The 18,334-nt window shown below is 44.3% G+C and overlaps 1 protein-coding gene across 5 annotated transcripts in view; it reads right to left on the bottom strand.

The window, feature by feature from the left end:
* ARHGAP26 (Rho GTPase activating protein 26) overlaps window positions 1-18,334 on the bottom strand; it is a 316,385-nt gene that overhangs the window by 220,904 nt on the left and 77,147 nt on the right. For all 5 annotated transcript variants that reach the window (XR_006292681.1, XR_006292680.1, XR_006292679.1 and 2 more), the window contains 4 exons: window positions 7,276-7,371; window positions 6,165-6,226; window positions 4,669-4,740; window positions 1,983-2,084 (listed from right to left, as the gene is read on the bottom strand). Coding sequence is in view for 1 of the 5 variants with exons in the window: in XM_043552848.1 (XP_043408783.1) it covers window positions 1,983-2,084; window positions 4,669-4,740; window positions 6,165-6,226; window positions 7,276-7,371 (332 nt within the window). In the remaining 4 variants the exon portion in view is untranslated. The remainder of the gene's footprint in view (window positions 1-1,982; window positions 2,085-4,668; window positions 4,741-6,164; window positions 6,227-7,275; window positions 7,372-18,334) is intronic.

The following is an 18,334-nucleotide window of genomic DNA, read 5'->3' as shown; positions in this document are numbered from 1 at the left end:
ATGCATCTGTCATTCCTCTGGCTGACTTCCCTTCTCTGGAATCCCAGTTCACAAGCTAAGAAAATAAGCTGCACTGCTTTTATATGCCATGAAGAACCAAAGCCAACATTTTCAAACATGGAGGCCTAGAGTTAGATGCCCCATTCCAATTTAAGGCACCTAAAGGGCCATGACTTTCAAAGAGGGTCTGCTTACATAACTCCTTCTGTATTTTTTAAATCAACGGGAGCTGTGGGTGCTGCATACCTGTGAAAATCAGGCTTTTTATTTGGGTGCCTAAACATGGAATGAGGTGCCTTACTTTTATGCAAGCAAGTCTGAAAGCACGGGCCTATGCTAACTAAGTATTCTCTTCTTTGCAATAGGCCCCCAAACCAAAGTTGAACATAAAAAAATCTCCACCAGATGGCACTGGTATTCAGGGCTGCTACCCTGATCTCCTCTACAGCTCTTTATTGCAGTTACGTTGGAGCAATACCAATACAGTATCCACTGACATTATTAGGCTTTTCCTTGGAGAAAGGTACCCTAATGCTCAAGGAACACTCATTTTAAATGGCATAACGCGTTCTATACCACTTTCCCTCCCCGTTCTAAAACGGAATCCTCCCACTCCAATAAGGCACAGCATTGAACATGGAGTACTTCGAACGCTTAAAGTAAAATGGTGATGAAGGAGCAACTAGATCACAGTATTTAGCAGCCTGATACCACAAACCACGACCACGACTGAGGCTCGAGGGCACTGCTGTATTACAAGTAATAAATAACAGACTATCCATGCTCTCCAGCAGGGGCAGATTAATCAGGACTTACAACTGGCTTGTGCAGTCCTGTGAATCAGGAGACAAATGTGGATAATTATGGGGATTTATGGGGGGATGGGTTTGATTGACTTTAGATTTTAGAAAGGCAAGTAATTATTATTTATTATTTGTATTCTCATATTGCCGAGCAGCCCCAGCCATGGAGTAGGACCCCATTGTGCTAGACGCTATACAAACAGAATAAAAAGACAGTCCCTGTCACAAAAAACTTACAAGCTTTGGCCAAGATCTCTTTCACAGAAGTCATTCTCTAAGGCCGATAAATGGATAATGCCCCGGGCAGATCAAAAAACAGACCTTAGGGCAACTCAGGGAGCACTGAAGTTCACAGGAGTGACTTTGGGTATGTCTACATTGAGGAGGAAAAAAAAAAGAAAAAAAGAGAGCCCTCCCCCTCCTGCACACGCAAACACACACGGTAGCAGAGAGCTTCAGAGACCAGGTCTACAGACTCAGGCTCATGCTACAGCACTAAAAATACTGGTGTAGACATTCCGGTTTGGGATAGAACTCAGGGTCTGAAGCCAGAGCTCCAGCTCCAGTCCCAGCCCAAGCCAGAACATCCACTCAGCTGTTTTTACAGCCATAGCACAAGCCCTGCAAGCCCGAGTCCGTAGACCTGGAATCTGAGGCTCTCCACTGTGGTGGAAGGGGGTGGGGGCATGTCGTTTTTTGGTTGGTTTGCAGTGTAGATGTACCCTTACCTAGTGTTTGGCAGAGTAAATTAATTAATAATTAGATAGCTTCCATCTGAATTAGAGGGTTTTATGCAGTTTTGAAACGTTAATGAATTAAGCTCACAACTTTTCCTGTTTATTAGGTATTAATGAGCCCATTTTATGGGCTAGGAAATTGAGGCACAAAGCAGGGAAGCAACTTAGCCAAGTTAATACAGGATGTCTGTGGCAGACCCAGGAGTAAGACTCTAGTCTCCTGATATCCTGTGCTTTTAACCACAAACTGTCTCTCCCCGCCTAGTCATTGTCTTTTTGGTGGTATCTTGGATTCATTTTACCACAACAGAGAGAAAAACCCATCATTCTCGGTCAGCATGAACATATCCATTTTACAGCCACACGGTGGGTTCTGCTAGTTGTAGATAGAGATCATGACTCAGGAGAATGCCAGAAGTTGAAAACAAGAGCTTGCTCTCACCTCTTGAAGTTGGGATTCTTTCTTCTTAGAAGACAAGTTTAAGTGCTTTTCCAAGACACCACAATACTTCTCCGTCTCCTTGTCGTACTTCTTCTTGGCATCCTACCAAAAAAACCCAAACACCACGAAACAAATGTCACATTAAACCATCAAGAGCAGGCACATGAAATTGGCTCCTTAGGGGCCCAACACCAAGAAATGATATTACTGGTGTTACCACAGCAGCTAGGAGTCCAAGTCATGGACCAAGACCCTACTGTGCTCGGCACTGTTCAAACACAGAACAAAGATTGTCCCTGCCCCAAACAGCTTACATTCTAAGTGCCAGACAAGAGATGACAGGTGCAAGGAAACAACATGAGACAATGCTGGTCAGCACAAGGGGCAGTGGTCTCAGCACACCAGCAGCCTCGCTGTGGTCAACTGAATGTGAACGAACCATTTCCAACAGGGAACGTAGTTCCAATGTAACACGGTCTCATCAAAGGAATTTTAACCAACATGTGTCTATGAAAACTAAGGGGGGAAATAATGGAGTGCTTCTAAAGAACCAAGAACAGTGGAGTTCACCATGCTACAATACTGAAAGAAAAGAACTGCCTAGGTGACTTATTTTCCCCCTCAGCAGCAAATATGCCAAAGCCAGTGCAGAAAGTCACAAACTGCACATTTCTTCTCTGTCCCCAGGAAGAAAAGTACGAAGTCAGTCAACAGCAGGAGCCAAATTCATCTCTGACGTAAGCGGGCGAAAAGGGATTTTTCTCTTTTACAAGATCTGAACTGGGCCCAGTGGTTTTAGTGGGATCTGCAATTTTGAAAAAGTCTGCTGAACTCAAACCTTAGAGGTGACACAAATGTACCTGGAAATTCAGCATGTTATTTCACACAAACAATGCATTCACTATGTGGCTCAGTAATAGAGAATGCACTGTAATCAAAGCTCTCTCCTACGAGCACTGTAAAATAACCAGAGCTACCACTGCAGGTGCCTCCTCATGGATGTTACTGACATTTATCAGCCACAGCCATTTTGTTGCAATACCCACCAGCGGACACCACCATCTCACACACATGGAGAAGGAAAAAAGCCCCACACTAATCTGAAACAGATTAAGAAAAAATTGGCATGAAATTCTAGAGCCCCTTCTAAATATTCTGGTAATGTAATGTTTTTAAATCTGTGCAGTGCCATGGGGCTACTCCAGTCACTGCTCTAAAAAGAGACCAATTGCTAATAATGTCCCATCAGGAACCAAGTCCAGCAGCCCCCATTGTTCTTGCCATCAGCACCAGAATTCACTCCTACCATACAGGAGGCAGCAGAATCTCCTCCCTCAGCACCGTAAGTGTTTCCCAAGGTCCTGACCACTTCCCCAGGTGCTGAGAGGATCCCAGAGGAATCTTCTGAAGTTAAGGAGCATTTACAATTCTGGTTAAATGCCAACACACACACTTTGGCTGAATATCCTAGCCCTTTATCTTTCCCTCTTTGGAATAAATACTCCACTTGCTACCCCCAACATAAAACAGCAATGCACACAAACTGGCAACCCATCATAATACAATGAGCCATATGCTTCAAAGGTCTATGGAGATTAACAAGGTCTGGATCTGCACAGGTAGTTTGCCTTCTTTGCATCCACAGCTGACACCCTGCTAAGGCACTGCTCTGAGGGACAGCACAACCATCTCCGTAATATCGGATACCTACAACAGTCCATTTCTGAAGGATCTTTTTCAGATACAGACTTCTCCCTAAAGCAGCATAGGAATTGCCATACTAGACCAAGCCACTGTGCCTTTCACAACAGGATTCTAATCTAGCTGAGGCCCCTCCATGCTGCCCCTACATGCTACTGAATACAGGTATTGAAGCTCATACACATTAGCTTATGTTTCCTGCAGGCAGAAACAGGTTGTTATAGTAACAGGAGAGCAGCAGACAGAAGACAAAGCTGCAATTTTAATTTCAGTGAAAAGACAGGAAAGAGGCAAAAACCATGGCTTGTGCTTCAATAGCAGCCATGACAGATACTGGTTCTGCAGTCATCTATTTGAGATTTGCCCTGTTTAGCAAAGCTCTTCTAAATTAAAAAACTGAATACGGTCCGGTTACACAGTAGGGATGGGGGAATCGACCTGGATAAAACTGAACCCGTTCCAGTTATACATATGGGATGTGGGGAATCGATCTGGAGAAAAAAAAAATCAGTTGAGAACTTCATCTAAGTAATGCAAACTTTGCTTGAGGTTTGAATTAATTAAAAAAAAAAAAAGTTTGCTTAACTTTGTGTTCACTTGGTCCTCGTCCTATGCCACCTGCTTTCACACAGGGTCAGACGTACCAAAGGACCATGATCAGGGCTAGAAGTTTGACCCCACTGCCAGAGCAGAGATGTTCAGATACGAATTTAAACAGAAGGCGTGAAACTTTTGGAAGCTCTTCCCTCCCATGGGTGACCTCCTCACATCCAGCAGATGGTACAGGTCTGCATGTACAAATCCCCTGGCTCCCTCAAACTGAGCTGGTCATCGCTGTGCACATTTCAATCAAATTTCATTTCGGGGGTGGGGGGAAACTAGGGAAAGTATTCACTACATTTTTACCCTTTTCAGGCCTTTCTAGCTGTGAGTGTGTGCAGAAATTGCAGTCAATTCACAGTGCATGGAAACACAGCTGACCTACCTTAGCAGCACCAATTTGCTCCTTGCGGAATTTCTCCAGTGGAGTGATCAGGACCTCACCAGCATTCTCAATCTGATGAGATAAAGGCACAGATTATCATCATCTCTCCAGCATTGTCTACTCACACTTGCTTGGTTATTAACTGCTTTGTATCTGTCCAATTTAGGGTTAAGATCTTCAGGGCAGCCATCTTCCCTTCCTATGCATTTATACAAGGCAGAATTCACATTTCAATGCAAAGTGGTTTAAACCTGTCCAATGTCTAAAACACAAAATGAAGAATCACTTTGTCTTTGATCAGAGGATCTCAAAATGCTTTGCAAACATTAACTCCCATGTAAGAGACAGGGTCATCACCCCGCTTCACAAATGGATAAACTGAGGCACATAGAGGGGGGCGGTAATTTTCCCATCATATGGAGAAAAGTCATTGCAGAGTCAAGTATATGGTCAGTAGCAAAGCCAGAGTCTACAAATTCCAAAGCCCTAATTCATCTACTGACCAACACAGGTGACCTCTTAAATTCTTCCAGAGAAAGCTGCCGAGCTCACACTCCCAGCCAACCTACATCTCCTGTTGTCTACGAATTCAGAAGCAAGCCTGTTAAGCCATTTGCCCTGGATGCTCCCCATTGTGCCAGTGCATAGCAGGGTACACCTTGCATGCACCAGCGTTACTCAGTTTAAAACACCAAATGTGAAAATGAAAGTAGTGAACGTTCTTTACAGCATAAAGCCAGCCAGGTGGAAAATCTGCAGATACAAGCGAGGACCCAATTTCCTTCCCAAAACAGAAAACCCACAGGTTATCGCACTGCTGGGAGGAAGGAAACACATTGTATCTTAACCTAAAGCAGCTTCTGCACTTGACGGCAGCAGAGACACCGCACTGAGAGTGAAAGCAAAAATGTACCAACAGCCTGAAAAGAATAATTTGGCCTGTGTTCTGTCAGTGTGGGGCCTGTTAGATTAAGTCACAGCTCATTGTGACTTGCTGCCCCCCGGCATACTGCCGAGACTCAGTCCCTAAGAATAAATATTCCCATTCTTTCAGGCATAAAACCCCGTAATCCTGGCTAGTTAGCTACACAGTGGCCCGTGGCCAAAACAGGCAAGAGGGACTCGCATAACTGCTTTGCACCCCACCCCTATAGAAGTCATGCAGCCAGCCCCTTCTCTCTCTAGTACATAGGTCAGGAGGAGTCATCACTGCATCCATAATAGAACCTAATACCCATTTGAAAGTTGCCAAGACCTGGTGAAGGGACTCTGGTCAGCCCATTTCATGCCACAAGCCCACATCTCAAAATCAGTTCAATGCACCCACCAGTTTCAATTCACCACAGACCTCAGGCCGAAGTACCTAAAGCCCCGCTTTACTCTCCAGCCTATGTGAGCAGACGATAGGCGTCTCCCAACACCATAGTGACCCTGAACTCCTTGCCAACCCTTCCCTTTATCAAAGGATCATACAGAAGAAGCCTCAAAGTCCATACCATGCGCATTCGCTCATCTTCGAGATTCCGGAGAACGGTGGCAAATTCTTGCAGGGATTTTGCTGAAAGAGACACACCAGCAGATTCAGTATATAAAATGGGCTGTAAAGTCTCTAACGTTAAAGAAGTTTGGGCTACACATTTCCAGCAGTTAGTTACTCCTAACACGAAATACCAGGCAGTCGAGCTAGATCATGCTGTTACATCCTTACTTTATTAGCAGGTTGGCTGTTCATTTATATCTGCTAATAAGAGCAAAGAATTGGCTTTTGAATTTTGTTGGAATATATTCACGAGTAGCTGCAAGCAGGTCTCTTCTGAACAAGTGCATGGAACTCCCTTGTGGCACAGCTATACTGTTAGTGGGATATGAAGCAGTATTTGCAGCCTTGCATGTACAAGTCTGCTCCAGGTTCGAATTCATTGCACTTTGTTGCAATTTATTTATTTTATGTCACCTGGAAAACCAATCAATTCAGATTTGTTTCTGTCCTTATATTTTAGTGACGTAGACACAAAGAGGAAATTCTGAACTGTGGACTTTTCCAGTGGTGCTGGAAAGCTGGTCTACCTGAGCAGAACCATGGTTGGGAGGAACAATATATATCAGCCTGGCTTTTCCCTAGTATATCTTCCCAAAAACAACCCATAGGCCCTTATGCTAGACATGTACAGCCATGGGCTGGCAAGTTTATTGTGCAATCCCCCACTCCCAGACCCTTGGGAGATGGACTGGATGACTCAATAGCTCTTTTTCATCTCTATTATTGACAGTTAACCATAAAAAAAACCAAAACACCGATTTGTAAGAAGTGCAGCCACAAAACTATACTCCCAGCCCCACAGAAAAAGAGATGTTGCATTAGTCTTGAAAGTGAGCTACCCAATGGGCAATTCTTTATCCTCTGCTGGGTCTGTCTCACAGGGGATCTAGGGCACCTCACCTAGGATGTGAGGTATGACCAGTACACTTGGTCATCTCATCTGGCTTCTGGGTCCATTGATACTTCACATGTATTTCTATCACATGTCTATGCACCTCGCTTTCTGATTAGCTTGATCCAGAAATATCAAGAGAGATCCCTTTAACAAATGTAGCCTTCCCACTTACCTATGCATATTTCATCATCCGTTTCTGCATCTCCTATACATCGGAATTTAAACTCATTTAGGGAATCTGCAAACTTCCGCTTTGCTGAAGACAGATCTGTTGAGAAGTGGGGAGAGAGAGAAAAGGGGAAAAAATGAAAAATCAGAGGTATTAAAAAGTATGCAATAGTCAGCCATGTCACCTCAGCACTGGATCCTGACAGATCTCCCCCAAGCTCAGCCTGCTTGCCTCGAGAGTACTTGATTGAGGTGCATACACCCTGCCAACCAAGAGAGATTCCAGGAGTGAAATCCTGGCCTCACTGATGACAGCGGGAGTTTTGTCATTGTCTTCCATGGGACCAGCATTTCACCCCACATGCTGAATGGAATTCTTCCCTCTGAGTAAGTGCTAAACCAATGTCCCTGCACTGTAGTATAGGAGACATGAGTTTAAATATCCTGACCTGTTATCCTCAAGGATCCCACCGAACTCTGCAGAAGAGTATGAATGGTAGCCCAGCTGTCCCAGCTGAAGTCTAAATGGGTAATGAATCACATTCTGCCTCTTTTCTGCCATTAACTGGTACACGGTGTTCCCGCGCACTGTTCATCAGCTGCCCAATTCACCCCAGGCGACAACAGCATTTCAGTGGTGGGTGATGCGATTCCACTAGATAGCTTGCTAACCCTCCACATGACCTGTGGTTCTTTTGGTTGAAAGGAGCTGTCTAGGAAGTTAATAATACACCTGTTTATTACTTTACAATTCACAGCTTCTGTTCCTGATCCAAACCCCATTAAGTTACCACATACCACCTTGCATGTGGCAGGCTGTTTTCCAAAGCCCTTAAGTGTCTCAGGAGCACAATGCCAGTTGGCTCTGGGTATGAACCGTGCTCCTGAGTCACGTAGAGGCTTTGGAAATCCCACCAGTCACCGGATCTAACTGTAAGATGATTTACTTTACTTCCTCACTCCTATTCCCCGACAGCTCCACCCAATTTCACAGAATTCAGTGACGTTTCTTTCTCTCTCAACAAAAAGACGTTTCTCAACACCACTTTTAAAAAACACGTAAGGCAGACAATACGGCAGCAAAAGAGGTGATCAATCCTTTCCAGTCAGTGAGTATAAATAGGAAGGAATAAGCCAACAAAACTCTCCTCAAACTTCAAGCGATAATTATCTTCAGTTTTTGGCTGAGGTGTTAGTCTTTATGTTATCTGAACTGACTATCCCCACTCGTAGCATCACCGGGGGCAAGCCATTGCATGAACACCTAGGCCCTGATTCCCGCAAACGTTTCAATGCAAGTGAAGTTACACCTTGCAGTGTATGCAGGCTCAGGCCACCTGAAGAGGGAAAAGAATTCTGTCACACACAATAAGCAAGATGATCGTCCTAGGAAAGTGAACACGTAATCCAGGCTCGGGAAAGGATCCAGCATCAGAAAAAAAGGCCAGTGAGCCAGCAAAACCTGCCAGTTATGACATGAATGGAAGGAAGGACAATCACTGCTTTGTGAAGGTCTTTTTACCTTCAGAAGGCAACAGAATGTCACTGTTCCATTCCATTTCAAGAAATGCATATTTGTGACTCACAGAGATCTCAAAACGGACCATTTGTGCTTCTTTTGAGGGGGGAGGAGCAAAGTGCAAAGGGACTTTTGGAAGCTGTTCTGGTCATCAGGACAATTACCCACAAGCACATGGCTCAGCTGCCGGGAAGGGACATGGGAACAAAACGTTTACATTTTTTAAAAGGATACTCCCAAGACAAGTGTCTGTTGCATAAAAGTCTCTTTACTTGTTACTAAAAATCACCCAGCTCTTTACTGTCTCATCCTTTATGTGGCTGCTTTGCTTTTTGTGCTGCCACTTATACAGCAAAGCTAGAATGGCTCGTGCTTTTGGACCTAAGTTACTTGGTCGCATCCCCTCAAGACCAAAAGAATGCATCTCAGAAATCGGTGCCTACTTCCTCCTGATTTCAAATAGGTTTATCCGCTGAAGGATACTCAATGTCAAGCACAAAGTAGCCTTTTCCCCTCATCACATGCAGCTTCCATTATCTACACACACCTTTCATCTCTTTATGTGCTGCTGCCACGCCATTCCCAGGCTCCACTTACTGGTCAAACTAGTTTCCCAGCCCCCTAAACATTGTGCCAGCAAAAAGTCCTGGCATCCCATTGCTTTTCTCTCTCCCCAATCCCCATAATTTACTTGGGACAATGGAGGAATCCAGCCTGCCCCTCGGAGTTCCAGGATCACTGCAGGAGGCTTTGGGGGGTGCACGTACAGTAGTTCATTTGTATTTTACAAAGCAGCCTTTTTGCTTCTCTGGGTTGTTTATTGGGGGTTTGGGGGATATTTTAAAAGGGGACTTTGGGGGAGGGCAGAGTGAAGGTGGTTTGTTCTTTTACTCTCTCAGAGTTTTGCTCCTGGACAATACAAAGCCCTCAGAAGAGCAGAGGGGCAGAGCATTCAGGGAGCACAAGGATGCAGCTGCAGCATTACATACCGTGGGCTGTATGGCCTCAAATCTTTCTTCAGGAATTGGGAAGCATAGTGTGTTGGGGTGAGGCCTCTTCAATTAACGCACTGCCAGGGAAGCATGGTCGTCAACCCACAAGTCCCTACCTAAGTTATCTGAAATGCTGCTTATATTAAGGGCCAATGTAGCGAACGGGTCAGGGGTGTTGCGTGCAGCTGCAGGCACATGTTGTTTTTCCAGAAAATCATTATTAAAAACCCCAATACTTGGAATGCTGAATTCTGGTTACGCTGAAGCCGACAGTATTGGTTTATGGGGGGTGGGCGTGGTCACATAAACCCCCAGCCCACAAAGTGTTTTGACTGATTTGCAAAAAAAAAAACAAACAAAAAAAAAAACCAAACCACCTTCTGTTTCAGCATCTGATATACAAGACAGGGAACTAAACTCTTGCTCGCTGCCTCAGGGAGGGTGGGCTTGTGAGGGTTCAGAGTTTAACTTGATCACTCAGGAGCTATGCCAACCTTTCTGTTTGTGTAGCTAATAATAAAGAAATTGACGTTAAGTACACAAGGAGCCATTTCCTGTTTCCAAGCTCAATGCTGACCTCCGGGGCTGCCGGTTTTGTTTGCAGCATATTTTGCTGTACTCGTCGTCCCTTTAAGCACACCATAGGCTTAATGACATCCTGACTATATTATGTGCTGCAGATTCCCCAGTCAAAACAGATTTACTACAACATCATTCACTCCCGCAGCTTTCTGGGCAGGATCCAAATGCCACATTCTGCCATGGAGAGGGGGAGCGGAGAGAAGCTGGTAAAAAAGCTGGCAATGAGCCAAGCACACACGGAGTCCAGCTCACACATTTCAGCCCATTTCAAACCAGTAGCATAAAATACGACTGAGAATAAACCAAGGTCAATCATATTAACATTTCAGCCGCATCCATTTCAGCATCAGTGTTTTGTACAAGAAACCTGGGAGCCAGGAAAATTGGGCTCTTTTCCTAGCTCTACTGTAGCAATATAGGATCCATTGTGGTGATGGGCAACTGTACCACTTCTCCTGAGGACATCACCGGGATCCATTTCATCTCCATGGCACCGTGTGTGGTGAGAACACACAGTCTCCATGGCCAGCCATACACTGGTGGCACCTGTGTTCTCGCTCTTTTCACGGTGGCACCTAATGATGTCACAATGATGCCCTGGGGTCTACAGGAAACCAGCACCTGGATGAAAAACAGCTGCTTCAAAACTAAACCTAGGCAACGCTGAAGTTATGCTGCTCGGATGGGAGGAAAGCATTTAAGCATTAGCATGGATACCATCATCCCCTTCCCACTGAAGGCATCTGAGGATCATTTTGGTCAATGAGGGACAGTCTAGTCCGGCTAGGGTGATCATATTTCCCAAAGAGACACTGCCCAGGGCTGGCCTGAGCCCCTCCCTCCAGTCGCTCACCTGCATGCCAGCCCCCACCTGGAGCTGGCCCCACCTGCTTGCCCCCCACTTCCCTCGCCTCCCTGGCCCCAGTCGCTCGCCCAAGCCCTGCCATCCCCCAGCTCAAGGCTGTCGCTGGTCACTTGAACCATGCCGGCCCCCCCACTCCACACTGTTCCTCTACAGGGCACCCCACGTTTTTGACAAAAGTGAGCATTTGTCCCATTTGCTCTTGCCAACTGAGCCAGCTGACAAGAGCAAATGGGACAAATGCTCACTTTTGCCAAAAAAGTCAGGACAGCAGGGACGGGGCTTAAAAAAGGGACTGTCCTGGCCAAAATGGGACATATGGTCACCCTAGGTCCAGCTCGACTCCCTACCCTAAGACATACGGAATATTGCTACATAAAACTAATTTACCAGGAAAATGCTTCAGCATTATAGAAAACCACAATACAGATTAGATAGCTGGGGAAGTGGGAGACAAAAATTCAAAAAGGGACTTGCCCAAGGTCTTCCAGCATGTCATCAGCACAGCCAACATTAGAGTTCAGGAGTTTCTGTGACTCCAAGCTCAGGATCATCCCTGAGTGTACTTCTGAATTCTGATGGGGTCGATACATTCACCTGTTACGTAGCAGCTGCACATGCTTGCCGTTCATAATCAAATTTCTGAACCCCAACTAGCTACATGAACTATTTTAGGTGCAGATGTGTGGACCATTATAGTGAGGCTGGCTTAAGATCTGCACTCGGCTGCTCATTTAAAACATTCTTTGTGGTATAAGCTAAGCAGAAGTGCTTCAGAGCAAAGTGACAGCCTTCAAAGACCACGCCTGTCTTTTGCTACACTTCAACAGTCTCCCACAGTGCATTATAAATAGACAGAGGACAGGAGAGAGATAATTTCCAGCACACAGAGATAAATGAAAATTGCTCACAGCTACTTGCTAAACCACACAATCAAATTACAAGGAATAAACCAGGCAGCTAAATTAAAGACAACCTGAATGTACCAAGGGCTCTGTGCAGATGAGGCTAGAAAGGGAGGAATAGGGATGGGACCATTTTGCACATCTCATCTATTACAAAAAATGATTTAAGAACCATCTCATGTAAATAAAGACAAATGGGTTTTCTGTTCTGCTTTCTGTGTCAATACTTAAAACAGCATTGGCACATTTAGGCCCCCAAAACACTGGTTTCCTAAAAACTAAACTTTTTAAAAACCTAAGATTAACAAGTGTTTCTGTCAGCATAATGACAGGTTTCAGAGTAACAGCCGTGTTAGTCTGTATTCGCAAAAAGAAAAGGAGTACTTGTGGCACCTTAGAGACTAACCAATTTATTTGAGCATGAGCTTTCGTGAGCTACAGCTCACCCAGATGAAGTGAGCTGTAGCTCACGAAAGCTCATGCTCAAATAAATTGGTTAGTCTCTAAGGTGCCACAAGTACTCCTTTTCTTTCTGTCAGCATAATTTTTTTAAAAAATGTAATGAAAGCAATTTGCTCAATGTACAGGTCCCTTTGCATTGTTTACAACCCAAACATTGCAGCATTGTGATAGCATATGAGAGCCAGAAAGTGAAATTTACTAGTCTCCACCCCAGAGTTGAAGATTAATAGAGAATGTAATCAGCAAACAGTGAAAAGAAAGATTTGATGTTTTAAAATGCTTTCCCTTTTAATAATTTATGGTGTTCTTAACAACAACTTGCATTGTTGAGCTATGGTAGTGGCCCTGAAATGAAAAGTAATAGAAGAGGTGGCTGAAAGGCAGAAGAAATCAATTTTTTTTTTTTTAAATCTCAAAAGGCATGAAGGCTTCATCTGTTCTGGCAGATACACAAGGATCCCTTAGCACTTACTATATGAATTGGCCAAGGACACGGAGACAAACCTCAAAACATTTGGAGGCCAAGTTGATTTTGGTCTCTCAGTGTCACGGAAGGAAACCGTGAAATAATGTGCGTGTCTGAGCCAAACTGAGCCAGGTTGCTCTTCACCGCATCTTGGTAACTATTACCTAGCTCTGTATATAAACTGACAGCTTGAATTCTCAGGGGCATGTCTGAATCACTGTCAATCTGTCTGATTCAGGCTTAGTCTGCACAAGTACACACACACCCTGCCCACCCTTTCCCAGCCACCTCTCATATATAGGGCCCTACCAGATTCACGGTCCATTTTGGTCAATTTCACGGTCATAGGATTTTTTTAAAATCGTAAACTGCATGATTTCAGCTATTTAAATTGAAATTTCACAGTATTGTAATTGTAGGGGTCCTGACCCAAAAAGGAGTTGGGGGGGGCACAAGGCTATTGTTGGGGGGAGGGGGTTTGCGGTACTGCTAACCTTACTTCTGTGCTGCTACTGACAACAGCTGCCTTCAGAGCTGGAGAGCAGCGGCTGCTGGCCGAGAGCCCAGCTCTGAAGGCAGAGCCAGGGCCAGCAGCAGTGCAGAAGTAAGCATGGCATGGTACAGTATCGACACCTTTACTTCAGCACTGCTGCCTGCAAAGCTGAGCCCTCAGTCAGCAGCCGCCACTCTCCTGCCGCCCAGCTCTGAAGGCAGCAGCAGAGACGTAAAGGTGGCATGGAATGGTATTGCCACCCTTAGTACTGCGCTGCTGCTGGCAGGGTGCTGCCTTCAGAGCTGGGCGCCTGGCCAACAGCCACCGCTCCCTGGATGCCCAGCTCCGAAGGCAGAGCAGAAGTAAGGATGGTAATACCGTGACCCCCCATAAAACAACCTCGTGACACCCCACCCCCAGTAACCTCTTTTGGGTAGGACCCTTAACTGGAGAAACTGGTCTTCCCTATGAAATACATTTATATAGGGTAAAAGCACACGAAAGACCAGATTTCACGGTCCATGACGTGTTTTTCATGGCCGTGAATTTGGTACGGCCCTACTCATACAATTTTACTTTGAGTTTTGCAGATGAACAAACTCAAAATCCCAGGGATGCTCAGTTGAAACTGCTGTGTTTTGTCTTGTATGGGGAGGCAGGGAGCAAAATCATGCATGAACACATAATTCCACATAAGCTTGACTCACACACAGTGTTTGCAAGCCTTAAAGAACCTGGCTAGATCTTAATTTTTAAGTAAACCTGAAATTAGGCAAACATTACAAGCAGAGCCGGAAAAGCTTTCGTACTAGATCTATCATCTATGAACTGCATACTAACCCAAGTTCTCAGCCACCATAAGGTGGTGTCCTGTGACATGGCAGATAAAGCATGAAAGGAATGTATTTGATAACCACTCAAATAGATGTTACAAAGACAAGAGGACACCAGTGGATTCACAAGGGAGGAATTTGTATGTTTCATTTTACATGGGTTTGATAGAAAAGATATCAATAAAAAAAATTTAGGAAGGAGAATAATGATACAGTCTGTTCAGGCACATTCAAGAATCCAGTTTTGTTAGTTTCCAGCAACCCTCATGAATAAATGTACCATACGTGCATCCTGCAAATTCTCTGCATTTAACCCCCTTGGGTACTGGATCCCCAAAATTCTGATGCATAACCAGAATAATGAAGCTTGTTTTGGAAGCAAAAATTCAAATACAGACAAATTGTTATATGGCACTTAAATAATATTTCAGTGCCCCAGGCATTTATATTTCTAACTGCCTGTCTAATGCAATTAAAAAAAAAAAAACAAATCAAATCAAGAATGAGGTAAAACAGCCAATATGGTCTCCTGCCACAAAATTCATTTGCTTAGTTTTGGTCAGTGTCTCGTACACTGGTAGAAAGAGAAAAAAGAAAAGGAGTACTTGTGGCACCTTAGAGACTAACCAATTTATTTGAGCATAAGCTTTCGTGAGCTACAGCTCACTTCATCGGATGAAGTGAGCTGTAGCTCACGAAAGCTTATGCTCAAATAAATTGGTAAGTCTCTAAGGTGCCACAAGTACTCCTTTTCTTTTTGCGAATACAGACTAACATGACTGTTACTCTGAAACCAAAAAAAGAGAATGAATAGTCAGACGTGCTCTCTCCGCCACCACCATTTCTGCTCCCTCTGTACGTCACTGAGCATTGTTACAATAATGGAACTAGGAAAGGGCAACGTTGGGGAAAGAGATCAGATGGTGCATAATTGGTTTTAACCAGCAAAATGCCAAGGAAAAATGCCTGTGGATAGGATCTGAAGTGAAGGAGAGAAGAAGGATTTACAGAGAGACGGGGAAACAGGTGAAAAATGTGACCAACTTCCAAGTAGGATGGGCAAAACTAAAAGAGAGAACAGATCATAGAGGGAGGGGCAGGGCAGGTGAATATGGCCTCCAAGGGCCTTCAGAATGATTTGAGTACCAGGAATAAGAAATGAGAGATTTGATATCTGACCTCTTCAGTAACTACAAGGAGACTGGATCTTTTGAAAACCTTGGTAAAATCTTGGGCATAACAATTGTCATATCAGAGGAGAGTAAGGATTCTCCTAGTCCAGTATCTCTGAGCTCCCAATATCAGATGCTGCAAAGGAAGGGGGAAAAAACACCACAGGAAAAGTTTCTTCCTAATCAGTCTTAGCAGTTTGTGATAGGATTACACTTTATAAAGGCACAAGCCAAATTAGTATAATTGTTGGAGTTATTTTTCATCTAACCCTCTTTAATATCATGTTAAGTTCTTGGCCTCAGTGATATCTTGTGGCAAGGAGTTCCACTGATAAAATTATGAATTGAGTTTTAAAAAAAACCCTCAGTTACCTCTTACGTGTGTTGCTTTTTCATTTCATCATGCTCTCCTCATTCTGATATTCTAAGAAAGGGTCAGGAAAAGATCCTAACTTCCCTTCTCCATACCACCCATTGTTTTACATAATTCCATCACATCCCCTCTCAATACTATCCTCCCCAAACTGTAAAGTCTTCACCTAAGATGCAGCCAAACAGATCCTGTTCTTTTGCATTGCAATTTCACAGTGGTGTTAGAATGATCATTCCAGGAAAGTTAACTTAACAGAAAGCAGGCTCAAGTACTATACATGGCAGGTCTGACCATGTAACCATGGCAACTCATAATCCAAATAAAATGCCCTTTTAAAAATGATGTATTGGCTCATTATTACAATATAGGGTTACAGGCTGAAAATTTATGGTAATAACTACAGTAGCACTTTCCTTTTGGAGAATGTCAACCTTCCTGGAAGGAGGTTTACAAATAAAAAGTCCTGCCAAAATATATGAAAAGAGAATCCAAAGGAAGCCAGGAGAGAAGCCTAGATGAGAGGAGCCGACATTAACGTAACCTAGCCATTTAAAAGGATCATACAGTCAGAGACACCTGGGCAAGTCAGCATTAGACTGTATATGTCTTAAGAGGGTAGTGCTATAAAGCACTTCTTTCCACATTATTTTCTACCCTTATTCTTCATTTTCACTGCCATTAGGGGCCGGGGGAGTGGGGAGGTCTAAGCCCAGCGGAATTTATGCACAAAGAAAGGCTGACTACAGACAGAGAACAGTTTTATATAAATGAGATTATAAATATTATATGGACTGCTCGTCAGAGTTTTGAAGGGGACTTTCCCATTCAAATATGAGCAAAAATTCAACTTCCAGATCATAAATGTGACCATAGAGAACATCCAGATTTTGCCCAGCTCTAAAAAGGAGTTACACTGCTCCTTTAAATGAAAAACTGAATCCAGTAGATGTTGACAGCCTGGGCCAGTGCTCTGCCTCTTATGCCGATCAAGAGGCACCTCATCCCGGGAGCTCGTGAAATCAAGTAGCATTGCCAAAGCAGATTTCAGATGAGGAACGGGGTTGGGAAGTGACATTCCAATCTGGCATTTGCCGTGTTGTTACTGTGACTGAGTCCAACAGAGAAAGGGCCCTCTCCATCTGAAAGCTCCCTTGGGACAGCTTCTTAGCCAAACAGGTTTTTACCTACTATAATCTTGGGTGAACCCCAGAAGGTGCATTCCCACCAGTGGAGTTCTAGGTCATTGTTTTGTGGGGTCTCCTTGCTTGTTCATTGTTTGGGGAGCAATTTCGCCCTCTATCAACAAGAGCCTCAAAGCATTTCCCTATGAGAGCTGGGCAGTGCATCATTCCTGCATAATACCCAGGAGCAGGAGACTCAGAAAGACCCTATAACAGAAGGAGGGCTTCAGATTTCAGCAAGCAACAAGTAACAATGCTCGAGACAATCATGGTCATACAGCTAGGCACAGCGCTGCATTAATTCCCAGCATTGGGATGAGTGAGGGCTGCCGATACAAACCCACAGACTCCAATCTCCTGTCACGCCATCCTACCTTTGACTCTTTGATGCCCACCCTACCCTCTGTGCATGCATGTGTGTGTCCTCACCACAGCCTGCTCATCTGGATGTCCCCTTTCATACTCTATCTCAAGCTCCTCTCTCTTTCTTCTTTCATGGTGCCCCCTGGCCTGAAACTCCCTTCCTGACTCCATCAACCATGTCTCCTTTTCAGTCCCTGCTTGAAACCCATTTCAGGGTTGCTTATGAACTACAGTTCTACCCACATCAAGTCACTGAACCTAGCCATCAAGGGACCAGCACTACCTTCTTAAGAGGCCATGCAATCTTCTTGTCCTTACCTCTGTCTCACCTATTTTTACACCCCTTCCATGGTTGCCTCCTGTTCTAATCTTAATTGTAAGATCTTCAGGGCAGAGAATCTGTCTCTTCTCCAATGTGCTGTGCACAACTATGGAGCTATGTAATTATAATAAAGACATTTTGCCTGCATACTGTTAGAATAAGCTTTGGGAGAGTGGTGTTTACCCACAGTACAGGAGTCCCATGGCAGAACATTAGAAATACCCATGTGTATTATGTAAGGTTTCACCTGGATTTACAGTGGCATATCAGAGCCTCAATTGCTTTAAGGCATAGCATTACACCAAGGATGAATCTGACCCTATGGGTATGGTGAGAGTAGCCCCTATATGGCCATAGGGTTGTGTGAAAAGCTCCCATCTTGCCTGAAACCAAGGAGTGGCATCTGAGGGGTTAAACGGACATGTCATCTGATGAAGTAGTCTAATCGCTGCTCATTTTCAGTGAATTTATCTGCCCCCCAGAGCAGAAAAAAATATCTGAGCTTCCCTCTAGAGACTGCTCTAAACTGAGACTGTTC

The sequence above is a fragment of the Chelonia mydas genome, chromosome 8 (assembly GCF_015237465.2).
Source record: "Chelonia mydas isolate rCheMyd1 chromosome 8, rCheMyd1.pri.v2, whole genome shotgun sequence".
In the NCBI taxonomy this organism is placed as follows: domain Eukaryota; kingdom Metazoa; phylum Chordata; order Testudines; family Cheloniidae; genus Chelonia; species Chelonia mydas.
The sequence above is the reverse complement of the archived record's forward strand: the minus strand, read 5'-3'. Positions and strand labels throughout refer to the sequence as shown.